Source organism: Apis dorsata, unplaced genomic scaffold, assembly GCF_000469605.1.
Source record: "Apis dorsata unplaced genomic scaffold, Apis dorsata 1.3 scaffold_631, whole genome shotgun sequence".
NCBI classification, from domain to species: domain Eukaryota; kingdom Metazoa; phylum Arthropoda; class Insecta; order Hymenoptera; family Apidae; genus Apis; species Apis dorsata.
The window spans coordinates 839778-862235 of record NW_006263826.1 but is presented as its reverse complement, the minus strand read 5'-3'; the positions used below and the strand labels follow the sequence as shown (position 1 = coordinate 862235).

Sequence of the window (22458 nt, the reverse complement as noted above, 5' to 3'; positions counted from 1 at the left end):
ATATATACATTAAATGTATTTTTATCTAAAATTTAATTTTTAAAATATAGTAAATTTTTTTTTAAAGTTGGTCATCATAGTTTATTATGTGAATATAAATAACAATTTGAGTTTTACCATCTAAGATTTCTATTTCTATGTATTTTACCTATAGTCATAGCGGCTTCTTCCATTCGTTTTTTGGTCTACGTTATGTCGTATGAATGATTCTTAAAAGAATTGGAGTATATTCTATTTTCGTTATCTTACGCCAGTACTTACCGAGAACACAGTACTAAAATTATAAAGCAATCGTTAAGAAAGGTAAATATTTTTCATAACGGTTAATATGTCAAAAAAATATCGACTATGTTTTATCGATGGGATAACAATGGCTGCAATGCGACATTTAAAATTTCTTCTCATTGCTAATACATATAGTGGTTAGAATCGTTAAATTTTATCATGAATATAAAACCATCGAAATTTATAGGACAATAACATTATTATTATCATTAAAATTGTATCATACGATTATACTATTGATATATTTTTTATTATTTATCGCTGAATAAAAATTTCTTATTATAACATAACCTGATAATTTTGATTAATATATTTTTTTACAAATTGAGATTGAAAAATGGAGCAAGAATCAAGACGTAAAGGACCAAGGAGCCCTAGTGCAGACTCAGAAGATTCATCTCATAGAAGAAGATCAAGAAAGTATGACCGATCTCCATCTCCAAGAAGAAGTAGATATCGTAGATCTCGATCTAGAGATAGAAGATCACGTTCTAGTTCTAGAGATAGAAGAAGAAAAGATTCTAGTCGTTCACAACAAGATTGGAAACAACAAACTACATCTCAGTCTCAAGCTTCTACTCCTAATCCAGCTAATACTGGTGGTTATGTTCCAGCAGTTCATAATCAATATCAGGTAAATCTAACATAAACCAAGAAAAATTAAATAAATAAATCATTATATAAATGATATATATTTATTTTTTAGGCACCTCCACCTCCAAACACCAGTCAACCTCCACCACCTTTGCCTGCTTACAACCAAGGATATAATAACTACAACTATAATTATGGACAAGGCTATGACTACAGTTACCAGCAACCCACTGGTTATCGCAGTGTAAGTTTTTTGAAAGATAATATATTAATTGCAAGGAGTATGTTGTATGAGAATGATCAGCTTATATTGTGACAATTAAAATTGTATTGCAGTTGAAGCAATACAATTAAATATTATCACTTTTGGATTGATTACCTATTCATAGGTTTAATCGCATTGTATAAACTTATAAGAGTAATTATAAAATTATTACGTACACTACCAAAGTGTTTTGAATAATATTTGGTAGTATTGTTCATTTTTTGGGGGATGAACATTATGTTCTTTTGAATCGCGAAATATTGTGAATCCCCTCGTAAGTATAACGTTCGCGTTGTTTATTTTATTGGCATCGACATTGGAAACCAGTATTATTGACCAGATGATTCATCTTCAAGAATCTTCCGTGTATTATCCAAAGTTCTGATTTGAGTATGGACAAATAAAGGTAAGGTTTGATAAAAATATTGTTTGAATATTTTATATCAAATGTATATTTATTTTGTTAGGATTATCCACCACCAAATTGGCAAGGGAATCAGGTAGCTTATAACAATCAACAGCCACCACCTCCTCCCACACTAACATCCCAACAAGAATCGTCAAGACCAATGGATAGTGGTACTTCTGGATTAGTATCATCCTTGGCAAGACCAGAAGATGCCAAGAAGGAAGGTGAATCTCTTATTTTATTTCCACAAAAATTTATTAATTAATATTATTTTAACATATTTTTACATTCCATGCCCAGCAGCGATCGCAGCGGAAGTAAAGCAACAAAAAGCAACTTTGGCTAAACAACGGGAAGAATATGTTAAGAAATCTACTACGTTACAGCGTGAACTGGAGATTCTACGACAACAATGCGATGAAATTGGTAAAGAAGGTGGACGAGAGAATAATCGTATTATAAAAGAAAATCAAAAGTTGCAGGTATGTAATAATTTATACAAAATGAGTGATATATTTTAATAATTTTTTATTGTGCAATAATTATTAATTTACAGATTGAAATACAAAATAAAATGAAATCGATACATAACGTAATCGATATGCTTACCGGAATTATAGGAGACAAAGCTACTGTCGATGATTTGAGAAGCAAGTTTAAATTAGAAATTAACAAACGTTCAAGAAGTCCCAAGGAAGACTTTCCGAAAGGAAAATCGGAATCACCTGATAGATCATCGGTATCTGACTCTGACAAGGAATCCAAAATTGAAAGAGATTCGAAAGAACGAAGATCTCCTGAAGATTCTAAACCTATGTACAATTTCGTACATTATGATCCAGAAATGCATTGGTGTAAAGTCTGCGATATATTTCCTAAAACGGCAAAGGAATATTTGAATCATCTGCATAGCAATGAGCACAAAGAAGCTTGCTTAGTAAGTTGCTTATTATTCTAATAATAGAGTCTTAGTAAAACTCAGCTTTGGTATAGGCACTTTCAATAATTCAATGTAGAAATTTTTAATTGAAAATCGTTTTTACAAATAACTTTTATAATCATTAGAACAGGATGCAGAAAAATCTAACTGATAATTGATTTACATTGTGAGAGAACAAACGGATTCGGTTAAGACTATGTATTTCTAATTTGAACTATATTTATATAAGGATGATATATTACAGTAACAATCGACCTGCAGGTACTTGGTACATAGTCTGATTAATGTACCATAATAATGTCTCATTAAAAAGTACCACCGAATATTTATATAATATTATAGGAAACATTATAACTAATATTTCATTCCCTGCAACAGGAACGCAAGATAGTTGATATGCCCTGGCATGAGCGCAATGGAGAAGGAACGGAAAAGGAAGTGCCCTATTATCCTGGACTACCAACGAAAAGAACACCTATTAAAGGTATGGTTCATTTCAGTGGATAATTACTAATAGAATACAATTCCGTAGCTTGTGCACAGACACTGTGGTGTCCGGTATGTATTGAAGAGATCTACAGCTATGGTTTGCTCAAAAATTTGTCTGCATTAACATATTGACTTGCAAAGTCAATTTATGTACGCAAAAAAAATAGCTATGCTTTAAATATTTCTCGCTTTCTTTTTTTCTTAAATTATAATATAATAAAAATAATATGTATCAAATGATTGTGAAAATCGTTTAATAATTTATACGCGGAACGATTTTTTTTATCTTCGCGAAGTGTTTTGTCTACATCGCAATGTTAGCAGCAAATTTTGTAGCAACGATATAAACACCATAGAGATGCACTGGATTTTAAATGGACTCGAGGAGCACACTTTCGGGCAATTTCAGATATTTCAGCTTCTATAATTGAATTATTTAAATTATTCTTCAAAAGTGTACTGTTCGTCGATTCATCGTACATAGGTCCATTTATAGTCAAGAATGAACAAAAGAAGATTTTATCTATGTGAAAATATTTATATAAATCAATGTTATAATGCTGGTGCGTGTATGAATATAAATAACGAAGATGTGTAAATTGTGTTTATCACTCGTGTCATTTATTTTACTTAATATATCTGTTATACTTATAAATAACTTATATATTATAAATCAAAATATTTTTGTCAAACGTACTGTAAATGCCAATTGATCTTAAAAAATACATATAAATTTTATAGTAACTTTAATTCTTAACTTTCAATAATAATAAAAGTTAAAAGAAAGTTACAAAAGGCAATTGCAGTATGTGTAAAAGTTTCATATTATGTTGCTTTATGTAATTATTATTTTCATTTTATTTGTAATATTATTGTGATATATTTGTATGAATAAAACATAATTTTTTTCCTATCCTTTTTTCTTCTAGAATTCATCGTGGGAGACTACGGAAGAATAATGTTATCAACTATTTGTTGAGCATCTTTTAATATATATTATTTTTGTTTTCAGTGACATGAATGTGTCGTGGCAGAATATAAGGTCATTCTTTATGAACTTAAATTGTTTACCATTTTCAAAGCTTAAGTAATGCTAAGTGTTAAATTATTTGCTTATAGGTTTACAGTTCTTCAGTGCTGCAACGGCATGGTACTGTAAGCTTTGCGATTCCTGGATCGGCGATCTTCATTGTGCGAGTTTGCACTTGAAATCTAAACAACATTCTGAGAACTATTCTGTAAGTTTTTAATTACAAAGCTTTTTTAAATGAAAATTTAAAATTTATTAAGTAACAATTTTATCTAGCGTTTTGTGGAACAAAATCCACATTGGGAAACCGATTGGATGGCAGATCGTGAAAAAGCATTTTCAGAAGAGAAACATAAGCAGATACAAATGGAATTACAAAAACATAAAGATGATGATCCACCACCAAAATCGAAGAAATCGAAAAAAAGTAAAAAAAAATCGAAAAAATCTAAGAAACGAAGAAACAGAAGTAGTGGCAGCGACAGTTCCAGTGAATCAGAAAATTCGGATACAGACTCCGATCAAGATATGTCCAAGAGCATTCGTGTTGCTATGCGAAATAAAATGAAAGCATCAACACAAGCGATACTAAATGAAGAAATAGATTATCATCGAATAAAATTAAAAGGACATTGGTCAAAAATGGCGCAGCATTTGAATCAACCACCAACTCCAGAGCCACAACCAGTAGAAACTGATGACAGACAATTGTTGAATTCAATCAGAGACAAATTGAAAGCTAAACAAGAAGAAGAAATGAAATCAATTAGTAATCGAAGATTGAGTCAAGAGAAGACAATTGAAGAAGAAGAAGACGAACAGGAACAGACATCTTTCTCAAACAAATCAAAACCGGAAAATTTGGAAGCTTGGGGACCGAAAGAACCTCCAAAACCTTTTTGGATAAAGAAGGAAGAAGAAAAACCACAACCTATAGCCAATAAACCAATTGAGTTACCAAAACCGGAAGAAATGCCTAAACCACATATGGGATTCTGGACGAAGCAGCAAGTCAATATGACTGTGAAACCGCCGGAAAATAAGTCTATGGAAAAAGAAGATGAAAGAGAACGGGACAGCGATAGATATAAAGATGATCGTGATAGAAAATATGATAGACGAGAAGATAAATATGATCGTTATAGTAGCAGGTATGAAAGAAGACGTGGACGAGATAGAGATCGAGATCGTGATAGGGATAGGGATAGAGATAGGGAAAGAGACAGGGACAGAGATAGAGATCGGGAAAGAGATTATTACGATGATCGAAGAAAACGAGATAGTAACGATTCTCCACGACGCGAAAGAAGTTGGCGTGATAGTCCAAAAAGGGGTTATGATAAATATAGTAAAGATAGAAGAGACGATAATTCATCTAACGACGAGTCCAAGTTTGAAAAGAAAACAAACGAATCTGCATCTAAATCTAAAAAGGGTAATATACAAACTAAAAAATCGGCACCTCAGGTATCGAAAGGTAAATTACCTTTCATTGGTAGATTACCATTATTTAAAAAGAAAGCTGAAGAACCAAAGTTACCTGAAAAAGATATTACTCCTCTTCCTTACCAACAAAGTAAATTTGAAGATACACCAAAAGTTCCCAATGAAATTATTAATCCACCTGGTGTGGTACATATCACCAAACTTGCAACTCCAATAAATTTGGGTAATAATAATGCTACCAACAGTAGTAATAATAGCACCATTATCGCCGCAGCGAATAATAATAATAATGCTAGTAATAATACGCTCAATGCATCCCAAAACAATAAAAATCAACCAATGAAAATATTAGTAGCTCCACCACCACCAGTGTTGAATGAAACAAAACCTACACAACAAGTAGTTGATATGGAAATTGAAGATCAATCTGAGGAAACAGTAATAGAAGAACCAATGATGGAGCAGCAAAAACAAACGCACAGTATATCCAAATTACCTTTACCTCCACATCCTCCACCTCCTCTAAATAGACCACCACCATCTTTCTCAACTACATCACAGCAGCAGCAGCAGCAACAGCAACAACAACAGCAGCAGCAGCAGCAACAACAACAACAACAACAACAACAACAACAACAATCACAACAAACAGTGCAAAGCAGACCACAATTTCCAACAAATCGACCTCCACCACCATTTATGACTAATCCACCCCCATTCGTTCAAGGTCAACCACGATTCCCTCCTCATCAAACAGTACGTCCACCGGTACAAAGTCATCCTCCTTTCATGACGAATCCACCACCTCAAATGCCCACTGTACCTCCTTTCGTACAAAATCATCAAAATCCTCCACCACCTCCGCTTCCGACTATAGAAAATACTACACAAGATATTTCTGATATACCGGAACCTGCTGAAAAACGAACTGATCCAAGCATTCCTCTGCCTGATGATTTGCAAGAAGCACTAAATATTATTTTTCCAAAGGAGGAAACAGAAACGAAACAACAAAATCAACAAGAAAGTAGCATTATGTATGCATCAATGTATAGTATGTTAGGGTGTGTGGGATATGGGCCAGAGTACATGGATCAACCGCCACCAGAAATTACTCAAGCGGAGACAGAAGTAGATACTCAACCTGGACCAGATGATTTGAAAATGTTAGGCATTGATGAAGGAGATACAATTCTATAAAATTTTTTATAAATTCATAATGTTTTCAGCCTCAGATATTCTTTTGATAAGGATCTAGCGTTAAAAGTCACGTTGATTATTTACCCTTTTTCTTTGAAACAATTGTTAATTGAAAAATAATGAATTGGTAGTAATTCCTTGTGGTAAAATTTATATAAGTATATTAAAATCGAATTGTATAATTATATAAACTAGTATTTTAAATGGGAAATAGTAAATGTTTCTCTTTTGCATATTAGTGACGAATCAATACTATAGTATTGCCTCAATGAAATAATAGAATGGAATAATCTTATGAAATATTTACTATTTTTTATTGAATATACAGCTTTCATCTAATTTTGACGAAAAGTATTTCAAGATATACTTAAGAATTTGCAAAAATTAAACTGCAATGTCATATAATTATTTTTTAATTCAGGTATATACATATATGTATATCTTGGGCATACGTCAAAACTTAAATTTCTATTTGTGCATAAAACTATTAAAAATATTACTTTAGACATGTAAGTAATCAATGTTTTTAATTATTGAAAACATATTTACATTCAATGTTATTAAGTGCAGTATAAAGACAGTGTTTAGAAAAAAATTTAAAGTGTAAAATTGATTGATTTATAAATAATATTTCATCAATAAATAACGAAATTATGTGAAATAAGACTTGATGTTATACAATTAAGTAATACAAAAAAACATTTTTATTGCCCTATGCTATTAAACTATGCTTTGTTTATTTTTTCTTTGTATTTCATTTTTTCATTTGAAAATTATTTTATGTATCTTTTTAAATGCTATATTTCTCTTTCTCTCTCTCTCTCTCCTCCCTCTCTCACACATATATAAAAAACAATTTGATTTTGAAAATACATGATCTCTATACAATAGATAACTTAATAATATAAAATTTTTTTGTCAATAATCATTAAATATGAAATATAAATTTTGCGTGGCACATTTATATTATACATGAATTATATGTATATTGAAAATAAGTAATACACGTATGTGTGTATGTGTGTCTAATATTGATACACAATATTTCACAATTTCTTAAATATTTAAGAATTATTTTGAAATATAATATTATTTTCATATCAATATATTATGATGATAATGTTAATAATATTATGTAAAATGTATAAACATAGAAAATATATATATACAGAAATGAAACAAATGAAAAAAAAACATATATATATATATATATGACACAAATTATAATAGTAATTTATTAGTTCAATTTTAAAAATGATTATTAAAACAACTTATGCACGAAATAATATTTAGTTAAAAGTTACTTCAAATATATATATATATAAATTATACTAAAAACTCTGAGATATATATATATAAAATTTTTTTATTACTTTCTTTTTGATATCATTCGATATTATGCACGATTCCAATATGTCTTTTATTATGCATGAAAAGATAAAATACCTACATATTTTTATGTATTTAAATTAAGATATATAAATAGATAAAATCATTAATATCATTATTCTGATACTAATTCTAAGCTTTGTTGATTTTTAACATATTCCTTAACAGAATAAAATAACAAAATAATGTCATTTTTTAATTTCTAAACATATGTCTATCAGAAAATGTTTTGGACCATAATGGAATGATATTTTATGGAATGAATTCTATAATTTAGAATTTCAAAGCTGATGATATAAAGAAATCTAATATTTTAGATTTCGTGATTACCTTAAACTAATACGAAAATTCAGTGTCATTCAACTATTTTGAAAATATAAAATACTTTAGATTTGTAATACAAGACCCGCACTTGAAATATTATCTCCACCGCCAGCAGTTTGCGCCGCTTCAGTACAAACTAATACTGGTGCAACACATACTTGAATAGGGATATCTTTGTTTCCTATTTTTAATATTTCATCCCAACAAGATACTGGTTTATCAATATCTAGAGCTATCCGAGTACCATCGACAATTGATGTCGAAAAACTATCATCTAAAATCAACGCGGCTTTTTTAATGTCTACCTGAAATTATGTATAAATATACATATACTGATTTTAATTCCATAATTAATGAATTATAAACAATTATTTACTTACATAACTTGTTGCACATACATGTCTATGAGCTGTCAGTGAAGCTTTAGCTGCTGCAGCCATAGTATTTTTCCATATAGAACTTTTAACAGTAAATATAGCTTGATAGGCTAATGTATGTACATGAATTCTAGTTAATTCTCGAGAATTTTCAATAGTTTTGCTTCTCATACGTATCAATTTAAATAATGTTCGCATTTGATCTAAAACTGTTGCTATACGTGGCGTTGAATTTGCGACTAATGAAATATTTCCATAATACATTGCATTATGCAAATTAGCTATTTCTTGTTCATTCATTCCTAAACTATCAGCATATGGTATTATCGAATCACATAATTCAAAAAGAAATTTATCTTCTGCAAATGAAGCCATTTCAAAGTGAATTTTAGTTGATACAGATCGATTCATCATTTGCTTTTTTATCTTATATAAAAGTTTTTGTCTATCACCTGTATTTTAATAAATATTTTATTAAATTTATATAAAACTTATAATCAAAAATAAAATTTTAATTACCTTCGGGAAATGGATAATTATCCATCATTTGTAGACCACTAATAACAAGTAAATTAGGCTCATACATTAACAAAAGATTATCAAATGCATCAAGAGAACTAATCCTAGGATTATTAGCATCATTGTGAATTATGTACCTATGAAATAGTTTAGGTATACTTATTTAGGGAGATCTATTATGATCATATATATTTTCATATAATTTTCTCCAAAGCTTTTTAAGTATTATACCTATTAGCTCTGGCACTAGAATATGGACCCCAAATATCTCCATGTTTATATTCTATTACTAAGTGAATGTCATCTCTTTTCACTTCACCTCCTACGATATTAATAACTTGTGGTATCATTTGATGTAAGGATCTAGTTAATTTTGCAGCAAGTGTCACATCACATCCTTCTCTTGCAAATCTTAGTGCCATAATTGCTGCATTACCACCAATAGTAGTATAAGAAGAAGGAAATGAACGAGCTTTGGTAACAAGTTCATCAAATAATGTTCTATTTGCCATGTATCTTCTAAAAAAAAATATATTTTATAAAAATAAAATTTTAATAAATTAAATTATTTTAAATTATTTAAATAAAATTTTAAATAAAAAAAAATTTTTTATTAAAATATATAAAATTTATATAAAAAAAATTTTACTCTGCAGCAGCTCCATGACGAAAATAATAGGCAAAACTTTTTAAAAGTTCTAATTCTGTATTGATTTCATCGAAATGTTGCGGTTGCCCAATTTTTTCAGAATAATTCAATAAATCTTTAGCATTGACATATACATCAGTACATACACCATAACCTATTGCTACTTTTGGTCGTGAAGTCATCACATGTTTATTTTCAAGTTTTTCTAAACCATGAATCAAAGCTTGCAAACGTTTTTGGAGAACATTTTCCGAATTTCTATAATAAATTGCAACTAAAACTATTAATATGGTAAACGCTGTACCTAATTTTAATCCCTTGTTATACCCCATTTCGAACTGGTATGAGAACAATGAATTAAGCGCTGTTATCACCGAGTTCTTACAATCTAATCAATGCGTTAGTATTTTTTTTATTAGTTGACTATAAATATTTAATTTTGTTTATCATATTATATTATTTTAATATTACTTTCTTATGTTTTAAATAAAGAATTGAAAATATATTTATTTTGCACTTAATTTCTTGAAATAAGATATAAATTTGAAATAAAATATCAAATAAATATAAGTTTAAAAAATAAAAATACATTTTTTTTTTAGTAGTATTTATTTAAAAAACAACATATAATCAATTAGCGCAATTTAATCTATAAATTCCATTGAACATAAAACATTTTAGAATACATACATGTATAAATCTTAAAAATTTATTCTCGATTTAGAAATTTATCTTTTTTATATTTATATAATACAATTATATAATTTTGATTACAATTTTTAAATTGCAATATAATAAAAAAATAAAAAATATATGATATTAATTAGTAAAATACAAAAAAGAAATACATTAAAATATATGATTATATTCTTTTGAAATTTCAATAAAATTTTAATACTTATGTGACTTCATCCTAAAATTTATTTAAAATTATTTAAGATGTAAATTTTTTCTTTCAAAAGAATAAAGATTTTAAGTATTTGAGATTCCTTATAAGATATAAAAATATTCAAAATCTATAAGCATATACTAATATATAGCATATACTAATCACATAGAATTACAAATAAATTGTAAGTAAATAATAAATTTGAAGTTAATGAAAAGTAGTTATTACAAATAAAAAGTGGAAGCTCCTAAAATCGACTCTTTACTAATAACATATATAGATTTAAATTTAGATAATTTTATTTTGAACAATTTGAAATGTCACATCTTTTATCAGAAAATTACTTTATACTGTTTATTCTTTATTTTTTGTATGAAGACGCATATGTTTTTTTAAATTATCAAGTCTATTACATCGTCGATCACAGAAATCGCATTGATAAGGCATTAAATTGCTATGCACTACTACATGACCATTTAAATGACTAATCTGCTTGAATCGTTTTCCACAAATAGTACAAACATATGGTCTTTCATTCATATGAGCTGATGCAATATGTGTTTGTAAATTTGTTTTTCTTACAAATGTAGCTTTGCATATATCGCATTCGAATGGCCTCACATTTGCATGAATGGCCAAATGAGATTTAAGCACGTTTTTATGTTTAAAATTCTTTTCGCATAAATGACATTGGAATGGTCGTTCATCGTTGTGTACTTTTTTATGAACGGACAAATGAGCAAGTTGTTTGAACATTTTTGCACAAATCTCACACTGATATGTACGTCCATCTTCGTGTGCAGCACTTATATGTCGACGTAAAGTATCTGCTAAAGTGTATCGTTTTCCGCAAATTTTACAGCGAAATGGACGCTCATTTGTATGAGTCATTAAATGTCCGTTTAGATTTCTTTTTTCAAGGAATCGTGCACCACATACATCGCATTGATACGGTTTTTCTCCATTGTGTACATACATATGTTTCTTTAAAGAATTTGAAAGACTAAATCTCTTCTTACAAATTGAACATTCGAATTTGCGTTCACCTGTATGCACTAACATATGAGACTTCACATGTCCTGCTTGTTTGAATCTTTTTCCACAGATTACGCATGGGAATTGACGTTCATGAGAATGAGTAAGTATGTGTCGTTCCAAAACACTTTTAGTGGTAAATACCTTTTTACAATTATCACATTCAAATAAACGGAAAGCCTCTTTAGTTTTCATAATGTAATTTTCTTTATGCGATTGAGTATGGATTTTTAATGAACTCAATGATTCAAATTTCACTCCGCAAACCGCACAATGAAAAGAACGATAATCTTTGTGCGTTAATGAATGTTGACTAAGATGACCTAATTGTTTAAAACTTTTATTACAAATTTCACAAATATAGGGTCTTTCGTTTGTGTGAGATCGCATATGCCTTTTTAATACACTAGGAAAATTAAATTTTTGATTACAATATGAACATTTCAGACTTGGCTCTCCATTTATTTTCATAGAACGATTGTCTACAGTAATTCTTTTCCTTTCTTTAAGAAGATTTAAACTTTTTATTGCTTTTGGACAATCATTTGCTTCATTGGATTGTGTTCCATCAATATTTAAATCTGAAAAACTTTTTAACTTAGATAATTTTGTGGTCAATGTTATTTCATCTTGTGAATTTCTATTTTTTCTGTTTCTATTGAAACTAGACAATTTATTTTGATTATGAGATTGCCGCATATGTTTCTCATATAAACTTAGAACATGAAATGTTTTGTTACATAATTTACATTCAAACTTTTTCCCCTTTATATGTGTTCTCATATGATTCTTTAAATGACCAGGTTTCATATATTGTTTCTGGCAAATTTTACATTTTAAATTCATTTGATTTTCTATATTGGTTCTGTTGTCTATTCCTAATTCATCCTCAAATATTGAATCTTCTGTATGCATGTTTAAAGGTTCACTTTTAACATTTACAAAATTAAAATCAGGAGTGTCCATTTGAAGCTCATCTCTGGCTTCATTGCAAGAATCTTCACTTTCACACTCTTCTGCCTGATGAATTACAGTAATAATTACTATAACTCTTGGATATAAAAAATTAGATTATTATTATACTTACAGTTTTTATATTTTTGACGTTTGTAAAGGCAGAGTCTTCTATAAGCTGTTGCTTTTTTTCTTTCTTAACATCATTTTGTTTGTCTGATAAAAGATCAACCCATTCTTCTTCTGTCCATATATTATTTTTTAAATTTATTATATTAGTTTGTTTTTGAAACTCATTATGTACATTTTTTCCAAATAATATATCATAAGGAATTTTTCCATTTTCGCATCGAAATGTTGAATTTTGAAAAATCTGTATATGTACCAGGGCTTCATGCCATGTTTTTGTCGGATTTTCCTTTATCCAACATTCAAGCAAACTTTTAAAATCTCTATTACGTTCATTGGTTTCAATAATTTCTCCATGAAGTATCATAAAATCTTTCCATAAAAGACGTAACTCTTGTACAACTTCTTCTGCAAATTTGCGTCCATTGCTGCTTTGTAAAACCTGTGGTGCTCCAATAATAGCTAATATATCTAATAACTTTATAGCTACTTCATTTGCAGTGTTTCCATGTAAACCTTTTAACACAACAAATCTAGATATTTGATCCTCATAAACAAGGAAATACTTGTAATTACAAGTTAATTGTATTGGCATATCTATTACATCAATTTGTCCTCTATGGTATAATTTTTTTTCCATAGTAATATAATGTGAACTCATATTTTGAACTTTAAAATTATTCTTTAAGCTACATAAGTTTTTAATAGTTTATCACAATTTATAAATATGTGCTTTCTTCAGAGGTAAAAAGATATGTACCTTTTGACAAACTTTTATTTTATATTTTGAAGATCTAATACTGATTGTTTCCAATAATAAATTAAATGTTTTCTGTAATACCTTTTTTGTTTTCAGTGTGTCCATTATTCACTTTCTTAATTCACTGGTATCTGTGAAAAAAATAAAAGATGTAAAGAAAACGCGCGCGCACATATACACACATACATAAACGTATGTATGTATATTATATTAAAAAATTAAAAATAAAAAAACAAATAAATGGATTTTTATTTTTTTAAAACATACCATATAATAGTTCGATAATAATAGTTCATTAGCACTTATATATAAAGAAAATATTTTTAATTTTTATTTATACAGATGAATAAAAAAACTATTGAAATAAAATTTTCACTTTTTTTAAACTACAAAACAATGTACATTTTTAACCTATCCATTCTTTATAAGATATAATTTCAAAATTAAATTTTTTCACATTTAGTATTTAAGATATTAAAAAATATTAAATTATTTTTATAATGATAATAAATATTTTTTCCACTTTTTAATTTCCTTCAATCTTCACTACTCAATTGTAAATTCTTATTTGTCATTTTCACCGTGAGTTCTCAATACTTTATTAAAATAAAACTTGACAGTACTATAGTATAAGACAAATAATGTTTATTCGTCCACGTGTCGAGATATGTAAAGGTTGATTTTTAATAAAATGTTTTATCGTACATAAAATGTAAATAATAAATTAAAATATTTATATTTTTAATCATATCAAAGCTAAATTGCATCATATTTATGTTAAAAGATTAAAATAAAAAACCATAAAAAATTATTAATAGAATAATAATTATTTGAATTCAAAATAAATATATTACAAAAAAAAGATATTTTGCTAAAGTATTATTAACAAAATAATTAATTGATAACAAAAATTTGTTGTGTATAAATAAAACTTTTATTTGTTTAGTACTTTAATAGTTGTATAATATAACGTACATTTATCTATCTTCATATTATTTTTTCAAAGATTTCTTTTTGAAGTCGTGTCACTTGTATGACTACATACAACTGACTAACTGACTACACACAGTCCAATTAATAAGTGCAAGATGGCAAGCGAGGTAAATGAAATTACTGCTGAAGCGAGTGAAAATAATGAAGCGATTACGGGAAGAATATCTTCGACATCTGAGGGAATGGCCCTTGCTTATGGAAGCTTGATAATTATGGCTATTTTACCTATCTTCTTTGGTAGTTACCAAGCTGTTAAACACCATAAGGAGCAGCAGGTTAGCCACGCGTTTGACATATGTTTTACACGCGTATGTCGAAGAAATTTTGGTCTTATCTAATTTTAAAAAAATTATTAAATTAATTTTCAAATTAGTAATATTATAATAATAATCTTTACTATAAATAATATTTTTGATTTTCAATTAATATGATATTTAATAAATTTAAAAACTAACAATGTATTTTTTGTGAATGTATACATTATAAAATGTCTACTTATTAATTAAATTTGAAAATTTATTTTATTATAAGTTTTTAAAATTTTATTAAAAAAAATATTCATATAATATTTCATATGATATTCATTTATATATTTAAAATATTAAATAATATTTATGTTTAAATAAAAAAATATTAAATAATTTTTTATGTGTAATAGCAACAATGTAAAAAAAGTGGAGAACAGCCAGATACAATGTCTCGCAAAGAAGCAGCAATATTTCCTTTTATTTCCAGTATTACATTAGTTGGACTGTATGTATTATATAAGGTAAGAAGAGATGAATAAATAATATTTACATAAAAAATTTATTTAATTCAATTTAAAGGCATTTTTATCATTTTCAGATATTTGACAAGGAGTTAGTTAATCAAATCTTAGCTGCATATTTTTTTTTCTTAGGAATCTTATCTTTGTGTCATCTTACCAGGTATAACTTTAGATTTAATAGTTATATTTTTCAAATGGTCTTGAAATTACATATTATAATTATAATTGCAGTCCTTTAATTTCATCACTAGTACCTGCTGCAATTCCAAAAACTCATTATCACATATTATTCACTAGGGGTGAAGGTGACAAGGCAGAACATATTATCAATTATAAATTTAACCTTCATGATATTGTTTGTCTAATATGTTGTTCCCTTATTGGAACTTGGTATTTTCTAAAAAAGGTAATAATATTAACAAATATTAATTTTTTTTAAATAGAAGTATATTTTTAGTTGAAACAATTTTTAATTATTATTATTATTTTAATTTTACAGCATTGGATTGCCAATAATTTATTTGGAATTGCATTTGCGATTAATGGTGTAGAATTGTTACATGTGAACAATTTTGTAACAGGATGTATTTTGCTTTGTGGACTCTTGTTTTATGATGCATTTTGGGTATTTGGTACAGATGTAATGGTAACAGTCGCGAGATCGTTTGAAGTACCAATTAAGTTAGTGTTTCCTCAAGATATATTGGAGAAAGGACTTACAGCTAGCAATTTTGCTATGCTGGGTTTAGGTGACATCGTTTTGCCAGGAATTTTCATTGCTCTTTTATTGCGATTTGATAATAGTTTGAGTAGAAAAACAAATGTCTATTTTTATTCGACATTTTTTGCATATTTCATGGGACTGTTAGCTACAATGCTCATTATGCATTTATTTAATCACGCACAACCAGCTCTGTTATATTTGGTACCTGCTTGTTTAGGTACTCCTCTGCTTCTAGCATTAGTCAAAGGCGACTTGAAAGCATTATTTTCGTACGTATTAATAAATATTTCATTTATATTTTTCATATTTAAAATTATTTTGAAACATTATAGATTGTAAATCATACATCTTTTTCAGTTATGAAGATCATCCAATTAATACGATACAAACGGAAAAATCGGCTCAAACACAAGTAGAAATAAAAAAGGATACATAATATTTAAGGTGATCAGTGTAATAAAATTTTCAGCATTTTTATTATGCTGTTATTGTTCTAAATTTATCTTATATAGAAAAAAAAAAAAAAAAGATAGTTTGTCTTATGCTCAAGCTGTACAATCATGAAATTTAAAAGTGTCAATATGTAATTGTCTTACATGCACACTGTGAAATAATCATTTGGTTATTATTAATATAATTAATATCCATATATTTAAATTCAATTGAATCAATGATTTATAACTTATTTCATATTTGTATTGCTTTTCATGAATGAATTACATATGAAAAGATTAATAATAATTTATAGAGCAGTTATCTAAGGACGGAAATAAATATCCTCTTTTTTAATTAAATTGTTTTTTATAAGAAAAATTTTGAGTAAATAAGAATTTAGATTAATATGCATATCATAAATATCAATTAATTTTCATTGAAAAATTTTTCATTTTTCCAACCGTAAAACAAAAAATTAGATTGAAATTTTTTATTCTTATATAAAATAAAATCTGTTATCATAAAAATTAGACGTATAGTCAAATTGATTTAAAATCTCTGATAAAAAATCTTTGTCTATTTTTTTAAAACTATAAAATATTTAAAATTACAATTACAAATAATTCTTTGAATTTATTATTATTTTATGAACTTGTAATTTTATCAGATATATATAATTTTTTTATAATCTATAATTGTTTTAATTTATGAAATTTATGAAAAATAAATTTTGTAGAATATGTATAGTTAGAAAAATTTGTAAACATTTTTTGAAAATATAATAAAATTATATTCTTTTCATTTATATATCCATTTTTTTAAAATAATTATTTATAGATTTCTATTCAAAGAATAAGTATAAGATACTTTTAATATCTTTATTTCTTGTATTGATAATATTACAAATAATGTAAATAAAAATAGATACGTTATGCTTTATCGGCATCTTCTATTGCCAAATTTTTTGCTGTGATAGGTTCCAATTCTTTTATACCTTCCTTAGATACTTTTTGTATCTTAAAGTTTGGAAGATTAACTATCAATCTCTTATGTATTTCCCTAACACATCGTTTCATTAGTATATATGCTTCTTCTTCTGTTGAATCTATAATACAAAGTAGCATGAATAATAGATTTTTGATAAAGAATTTACAATGATGTTACTATGTTCAAATAAATATCAATATAAATTTGATTTCTATATTTATTTTATTACCATATTTATGATATCTATCCAAAATAGAAAGAGAGAAAAAGCCTCCATAACCATGTGATGCATAAGGCACCTTAACACATGATGCTAAATAATCAATGAAGTATAATTCTGGTCCAGTATTATCATCATAACCAGCCATTAATAAATTGACAAAATATGGTGTTCTACTTCTAAGATAATCTGCCAAATTTCTTCTAGTAAATAATGCAGCTGCTTTTGGAGATAATTCATAACCATTTCTCATTTTATAAAGTTGTATATTCTTCCCTATGTATTCTGAAAATTGTGTAGTATCTCCAGATTCTCCTGATACTGCCATAATAAGCTTATCAGACATTTTATGAATCTTTTCTTCATCTGAAATAATATAATTAGTAATTTAAATGACTTGCATTTATTGCAAAAAAATTGTTATTCTATTTCTATATATAAATAAAAAATAAATAAATAAATATTCTAATTATTCTAAATTATATATATATAAGTTTAATATTGAAACAATAATAAAAGAACAAAACGAAGTAATAATGAAGTAAACAAATTACATTCAGGTTATAATCAAGCATATATAATTCCTTACCATTTTTCATAACCATAATGGATTGAGCTGTAGTCATATCAGCCGCAACTAACACAAAATCTTTAAATTGAATACCAATTAAACATTCCATTTTAATAAATAATTATTTTTTTACTATCACTTGGACTTATAACACGATCAAATAACACCGAAAATTGCTTGTCACGAACTATAAGGTTAGGATCGTAACGTCGATCATCAATGTTTTATATATCCAATGGCATGCATTTTTACAATTTGTTTGAAGTTAATTGGTTAACAAATGTAAAGAAATATATCATAAAAAATTAAATAATATTTTTTTATTTCAAATACGAAATTATTAAATTATTTCTGATCAAATTAATAAATAATAATATTTCTGATCAAAATTAATAAATTCAAATCAATGATTTATTAATATATTTATATTATGCAAGATAGGAAGCAGTATATAAATTATAAAATGCATTCAATATCAGTTATCCCGCTATTTCAATATTTTGTATGTCAGTTATAAATAACTGTAATAGTTACTTATAAGTAATTGTTGATTCTTTTCTTAATTATTTTTATTCAATATGTGAAGATTATTCGCGGAAAAAGTTGCTTTTGACAAATAATAAATGAATATAAAAATTATATAGAATTTAAATAAAAAGAATTTAAATATATTGAATAATTTACTCGTCAAAATAATATAAAAAAATATAAAAAATATATAATATTTATTAAAGTTTAATTAAATTTATTATAAAATAATTATAGTTGTGACGAAGTAAACAGTTATAAAGAAAATAGGTAAGAAAATGAACAGAAATGATTGGTTCTTGCTCGTTGTTATACCATTGCATTTCTGTGTCAGTAGTAAAGGTCTAATAGCGGACTGGATTTCTTATTCTTTTCAATTTTATTATAGATGCCGGAACACTGATAATTTTTTAAGATTCATTCGGTAGGAACGAACATGATATTGCTAAAGTACAGGATATGGCATTTCAAAGAAATAAAAAGAGAGACAAAACTGACTTTACAAATATATAAAATGTCTATACCAAATCATGTATGTGTTATGAATTCCCGTTCTTTTGAATCTTAAAGTCGCTAACGAATCTTCAAATAGTTCCCGTTACTAAAAACATGAGATTCTTTTCAGAGATTTTAATTTATTGAAAAAATCTACTTTTATTTTGATTATCATTATATATGCATTTTAAATATATCTTCATAGAATTCATTTTATCAATGAATTATTTAATAATAATTGAATAGATAAACATATAAAAAGAAAAAAAGAAAAGATAATTAAAAAAATAAAACAATGTAATTGTAAAATGATAAAGATGCGTATATTTATAAATATATACTATTTTTGATAACAATTGTCTAGATTGATATTATAGAAATTATACATATATATAAATATATATAAATTATAAATTAAGAATTAATAGTATCTCTGATTTTATATTTTTATAAATTATAGAAAAAAGAAGAAAGTAAACTATTGATAGTTGCAATAGATTCAATCAAAATTAGTTCATTTCATTGAAGGTCGTTCGTTAGTCCCGTTACATTAATATCTATGATGTGCAGCAAAATATCTAACGAAATATTATTAATGATCTTGAAATAAATTAATAATTTATATTTTACAACGTGTTTATTAATAATATCAATTATGTTAATCAGAAAGATCGAACTAAAGAATTTTTAAATACAATTGAAAATATTTCAGTTACATAGAGATAATAGAGATAATAGAGAAAAACATATTATATATTTACTGACTGTTTGATTTATATTTCTCGTAAAGTATAGGTCGTTTCTATATACGATGATTAGTAAGATGCTCCTAATAAGAAGATATGACTCCAGCATCCCGCTACTGAAACAGTTATGATGAATCGTGACCGCCTAGTCTAGGGTGCACGCAACGTGAAATGGGCCTTCAAGAAGAAAAGGAAAGCCTCTGGCCGTGGACGAGTGAATGGCTCAGACCAACGTCAAATCATCGATGCATTATTGTTTTGATTTAATTTATTTATAAGATAGCGATTAAGAGATTATCGATATGAAATATTTTAATATTCATAGCAATTTTTATTTTTTTTTGAACAAAATTTAGAAATATATTTAAAAAATCTTTGAAATAATTAATTTAATTCATAAATATCAATATCTTAATATCTTTTTTTTTTTTTAGACATCTTTAATATAATTATAATTCTTATTCATGATTAGAGAAAAAGAACTTTCGATAAGAAACAAAAATAGAAAAGGAATCTTTCTCTAAACTAAAAGAAAAAATTCTTCAAATTATTATTATGAATAGATCTTTAAAGATCTTTACATATTTAAGAAATTTATTTTTTCCAAACAAATTTTATGAAAAAATTATATTAAAAAACAATCTATCATATGCTTGATTCTGAACAGTTATAAATTTCTTATAAATTCCTTATAATTAAAAGAAATAATAGAATATGTTTCTTTAATATTTAAATTAAAATCCAATATATTTAAATTATAATGAGAATTCTATTTTTAAGTTCATAAATGATAATAAATTATATAAGATAATAAAGAAAAATGAAAAATTTTGTAATTATTTGTTCAATTGAAGGATTGTTTTATACGAGAGAATTTGTTTGAAATAAAAGGCACATGGAATGTCGGAACCGTAAAATCTGCTCGAAGAATATTCGAAAAGTAGACCTTCGTGATCGACAACGACTAAAGTAGCAGAGGATTGGTCCGTTCCATTGAAAATAGTGCCAAAGGTATGTGGTCATTGGCCGTGCAACTCATCCCCACGTGAGTACGCAAGCTATATAGAACACTTCGCACGGAATTTCATCTTCAGAACTGAGAGTCAGTGTCAAGGGAGTCCACTTGGAAGTAACGAAGTGAGTACAGTACAGTACGTTTAAATAAATAAATCGATTTAATCGATCCTCGTTCGAATTCTTAAAATTTTTTCGTGATTATTATCGTCTTTGATTATATGGTAATGAATAAAATGACCATTGATTTTTCATTTCGAACGAGCACTTTTTTTTTTTTGCGATTCAAATTTAGATAAATGGCTTTACTTTCGTACTTGTGTCATTTAAAACTAGAAAAATATATTTTCAAAAATAGAAGTCAATTGTTTGTAGAATTACAAAAATTTTAAACATGATCTTAAATATTATTCTTTTAATAGTAGTAAGTAAGATAAAGGACTTGAGTGTTTTATATTAATAGAATAAAATTAGAAATGCTTTTAAATTAATTTGAAATAGGATTGAAAAATTATCGAACGAAGAAACATGTTTTTAACAGATAAAAAGTACTTTTTTACAGGTGTTGTCTACAGTTAGAATTAGTTGGTGATCTTTCCGGCGTTGCCGGAAAAGTACCGTTTTCGAAAGGCGTATTTTCTTCAACATTTTTCCTATTTACTTTCAAAATAGTTTTTAATTTTATTTGTATATACTTATACAATTTTTCTCTTACTAATAAATCTAAGGTAAATTAAACGACGATAATTTTTTTTAAATTCTTTTCTTATAAATAACAAACTTGTATAAATTTAAAACGTATTCAATTATTCTATCAATTCCTTTACCCTTTTCTTCAATTCTTTCGAATATTTATCAAAAATTCCATTTGTTTTTTATCCGTCGAAAATTTTATTATTTTCAAATAAAATAATTTTAACTTAGATTAAATTTTCACAATCTCAATGGTTTCTTCGATTCTTTTCTTTCTTTTTTTTTTTTTTTCTTTTCTTTCATTTCTCTTTTTCCTTTTCCTCTCATATTATTTGTTTGTCTTTCGTTTAGCAGGTCAGTGACTGCAGTCTAGGAGATTGAACACGACAGTAGGTCGCGACCGCGTTTTCAGATAACGGTATCCCTCGAGTTCAACAAACCGGTAGCTTCGATCGAGAAGTGGGCTACCTGGTGCTACCAGGATGACCTTAACCGCTCTGACACACTTTCTTACCGCTCGACGATCTTTCTTTGCCTTACACGCATGATCACTTTTTTTTATCGCTCCTCCATTCGGATCAAGGTTACCGATACAATCTT

At 26.9% G+C, this 22458-nt stretch overlaps 7 protein-coding genes and 1 long non-coding RNA gene across 13 annotated transcripts in view; 4 read left to right on the top strand and 4 right to left on the bottom strand.

Annotated features, from left to right (window-relative positions):
* Positions 1–14285, bottom strand: part of LOC102676744 (replication protein A 14 kDa subunit-like) — a 16836-nt gene extending 2551 nt beyond the window's left edge. The window contains exon 1 of the mRNA XM_006621527.2: positions 14281–14285. The gene's annotated coding sequence lies outside the window, so the exon portion shown is untranslated. The remainder of the gene's footprint in view (positions 1–14280) is intronic.
* The window catches only part of LOC116186355, a 24942-nt gene extending 7979 nt beyond the window's left edge, over positions 1–16963 (top strand). Inside the window, exon 2 of the long non-coding RNA XR_004151336.1 lies at positions 16682–16963. This is a non-coding gene — a long non-coding RNA (uncharacterized LOC116186355). The remainder of the gene's footprint in view (positions 1–16681) is intronic.
* Positions 129–7374, top strand: LOC102676979 (zinc finger matrin-type protein CG9776-like). 4 transcript variants are annotated; one of them, XM_006621529.1, is made up of 9 exons: positions 129–303; positions 615–919; positions 992–1123; positions 1612–1777; positions 1857–2035; positions 2110–2490; positions 2872–2977; positions 4102–4220; positions 4289–7374. In XM_006621529.1, exons 2-9 carry the CDS (start codon positions 623–625, stop codon positions 6656–6658), a joined length of 3750 nt encoding a protein of 1249 aa, XP_006621592.1. In that variant the 5' UTR covers positions 129–303; positions 615–622; the 3' UTR covers positions 6659–7374. The 4 variants fall into 4 exon arrangements, with proteins under 4 accessions (XP_006621592.1, XP_006621591.1, XP_006621596.1 ...); XM_006621528.1 differs by having other exon boundaries at positions 1854–2035; XM_006621533.2 differs by lacking the exons at positions 129–303; positions 615–919 and adding an exon at positions 1472–1550.
* On the bottom strand, positions 8009–10309 carry LOC102677585 (ADP-dependent glucokinase). The gene is made up of 5 exons (XM_006621534.1): positions 9917–10309; positions 9499–9786; positions 9268–9404; positions 8752–9200; positions 8009–8676 (listed from the first exon to the last, which is right to left on the bottom strand). The coding sequence occupies exons 1-5, from the start codon at positions 10246–10248 to the stop codon at positions 8434–8436; spliced, it is 1449 nt and encodes a 482-aa protein (XP_006621597.1). The 5' UTR covers positions 10249–10309; the 3' UTR covers positions 8009–8433.
* On the bottom strand, positions 10982–14321 carry LOC102677719 (zinc finger protein 708-like). Of its 2 annotated transcripts, none has more exons than XM_006621535.2 (3): positions 13951–14321; positions 12928–13814; positions 10982–12860 (listed from the first exon to the last, which is right to left on the bottom strand). In XM_006621535.2, the coding sequence occupies exons 2-3, from the start codon at positions 13582–13584 to the stop codon at positions 11160–11162; spliced, it is 2358 nt and encodes a 785-aa protein (XP_006621598.1). In that variant the 5' UTR covers positions 13585–13814; positions 13951–14321; the 3' UTR covers positions 10982–11159. The 2 variants fall into 2 exon arrangements, with proteins under 2 accessions (XP_006621598.1, XP_031369239.1); XM_031513379.1 differs by having other exon boundaries at positions 14207–14221.
* Positions 14667–16697, top strand: LOC102675657 (minor histocompatibility antigen H13). Its single transcript, XM_031513380.1, has 6 exons — positions 14667–14951; positions 15335–15445; positions 15523–15605; positions 15677–15851; positions 15945–16438; positions 16527–16697. Exons 1-6 carry the CDS (start codon positions 14772–14774, stop codon positions 16603–16605), a joined length of 1122 nt encoding a protein of 373 aa, XP_031369240.1. The 5' UTR covers positions 14667–14771; the 3' UTR covers positions 16606–16697.
* A 466-nt stretch (positions 16964–17429) lies between the features above and the next one.
* LOC102676298 (proteasome subunit beta type-2-like) lies at positions 17430–18644 on the bottom strand. The gene is made up of 3 exons (XM_006621522.1): positions 18401–18644; positions 17821–18177; positions 17430–17709 (listed from the first exon to the last, which is right to left on the bottom strand). The coding sequence occupies exons 1-3, from the start codon at positions 18489–18491 to the stop codon at positions 17534–17536; spliced, it is 624 nt and encodes a 207-aa protein (XP_006621585.1). The 5' UTR covers positions 18492–18644; the 3' UTR covers positions 17430–17533.
* A 2492-nt stretch (positions 18645–21136) lies between these two features.
* LOC102675922 overlaps positions 21137–22458 on the top strand; it is a 5902-nt gene continuing 4580 nt past the window's right edge. For both annotated transcript variants that reach the window (XM_006621520.2, XM_006621519.2), the window contains exon 1: positions 21137–21288. The gene's annotated coding sequence lies outside the window, so the exon portion shown is untranslated. The remainder of the gene's footprint in view (positions 21289–22458) is intronic.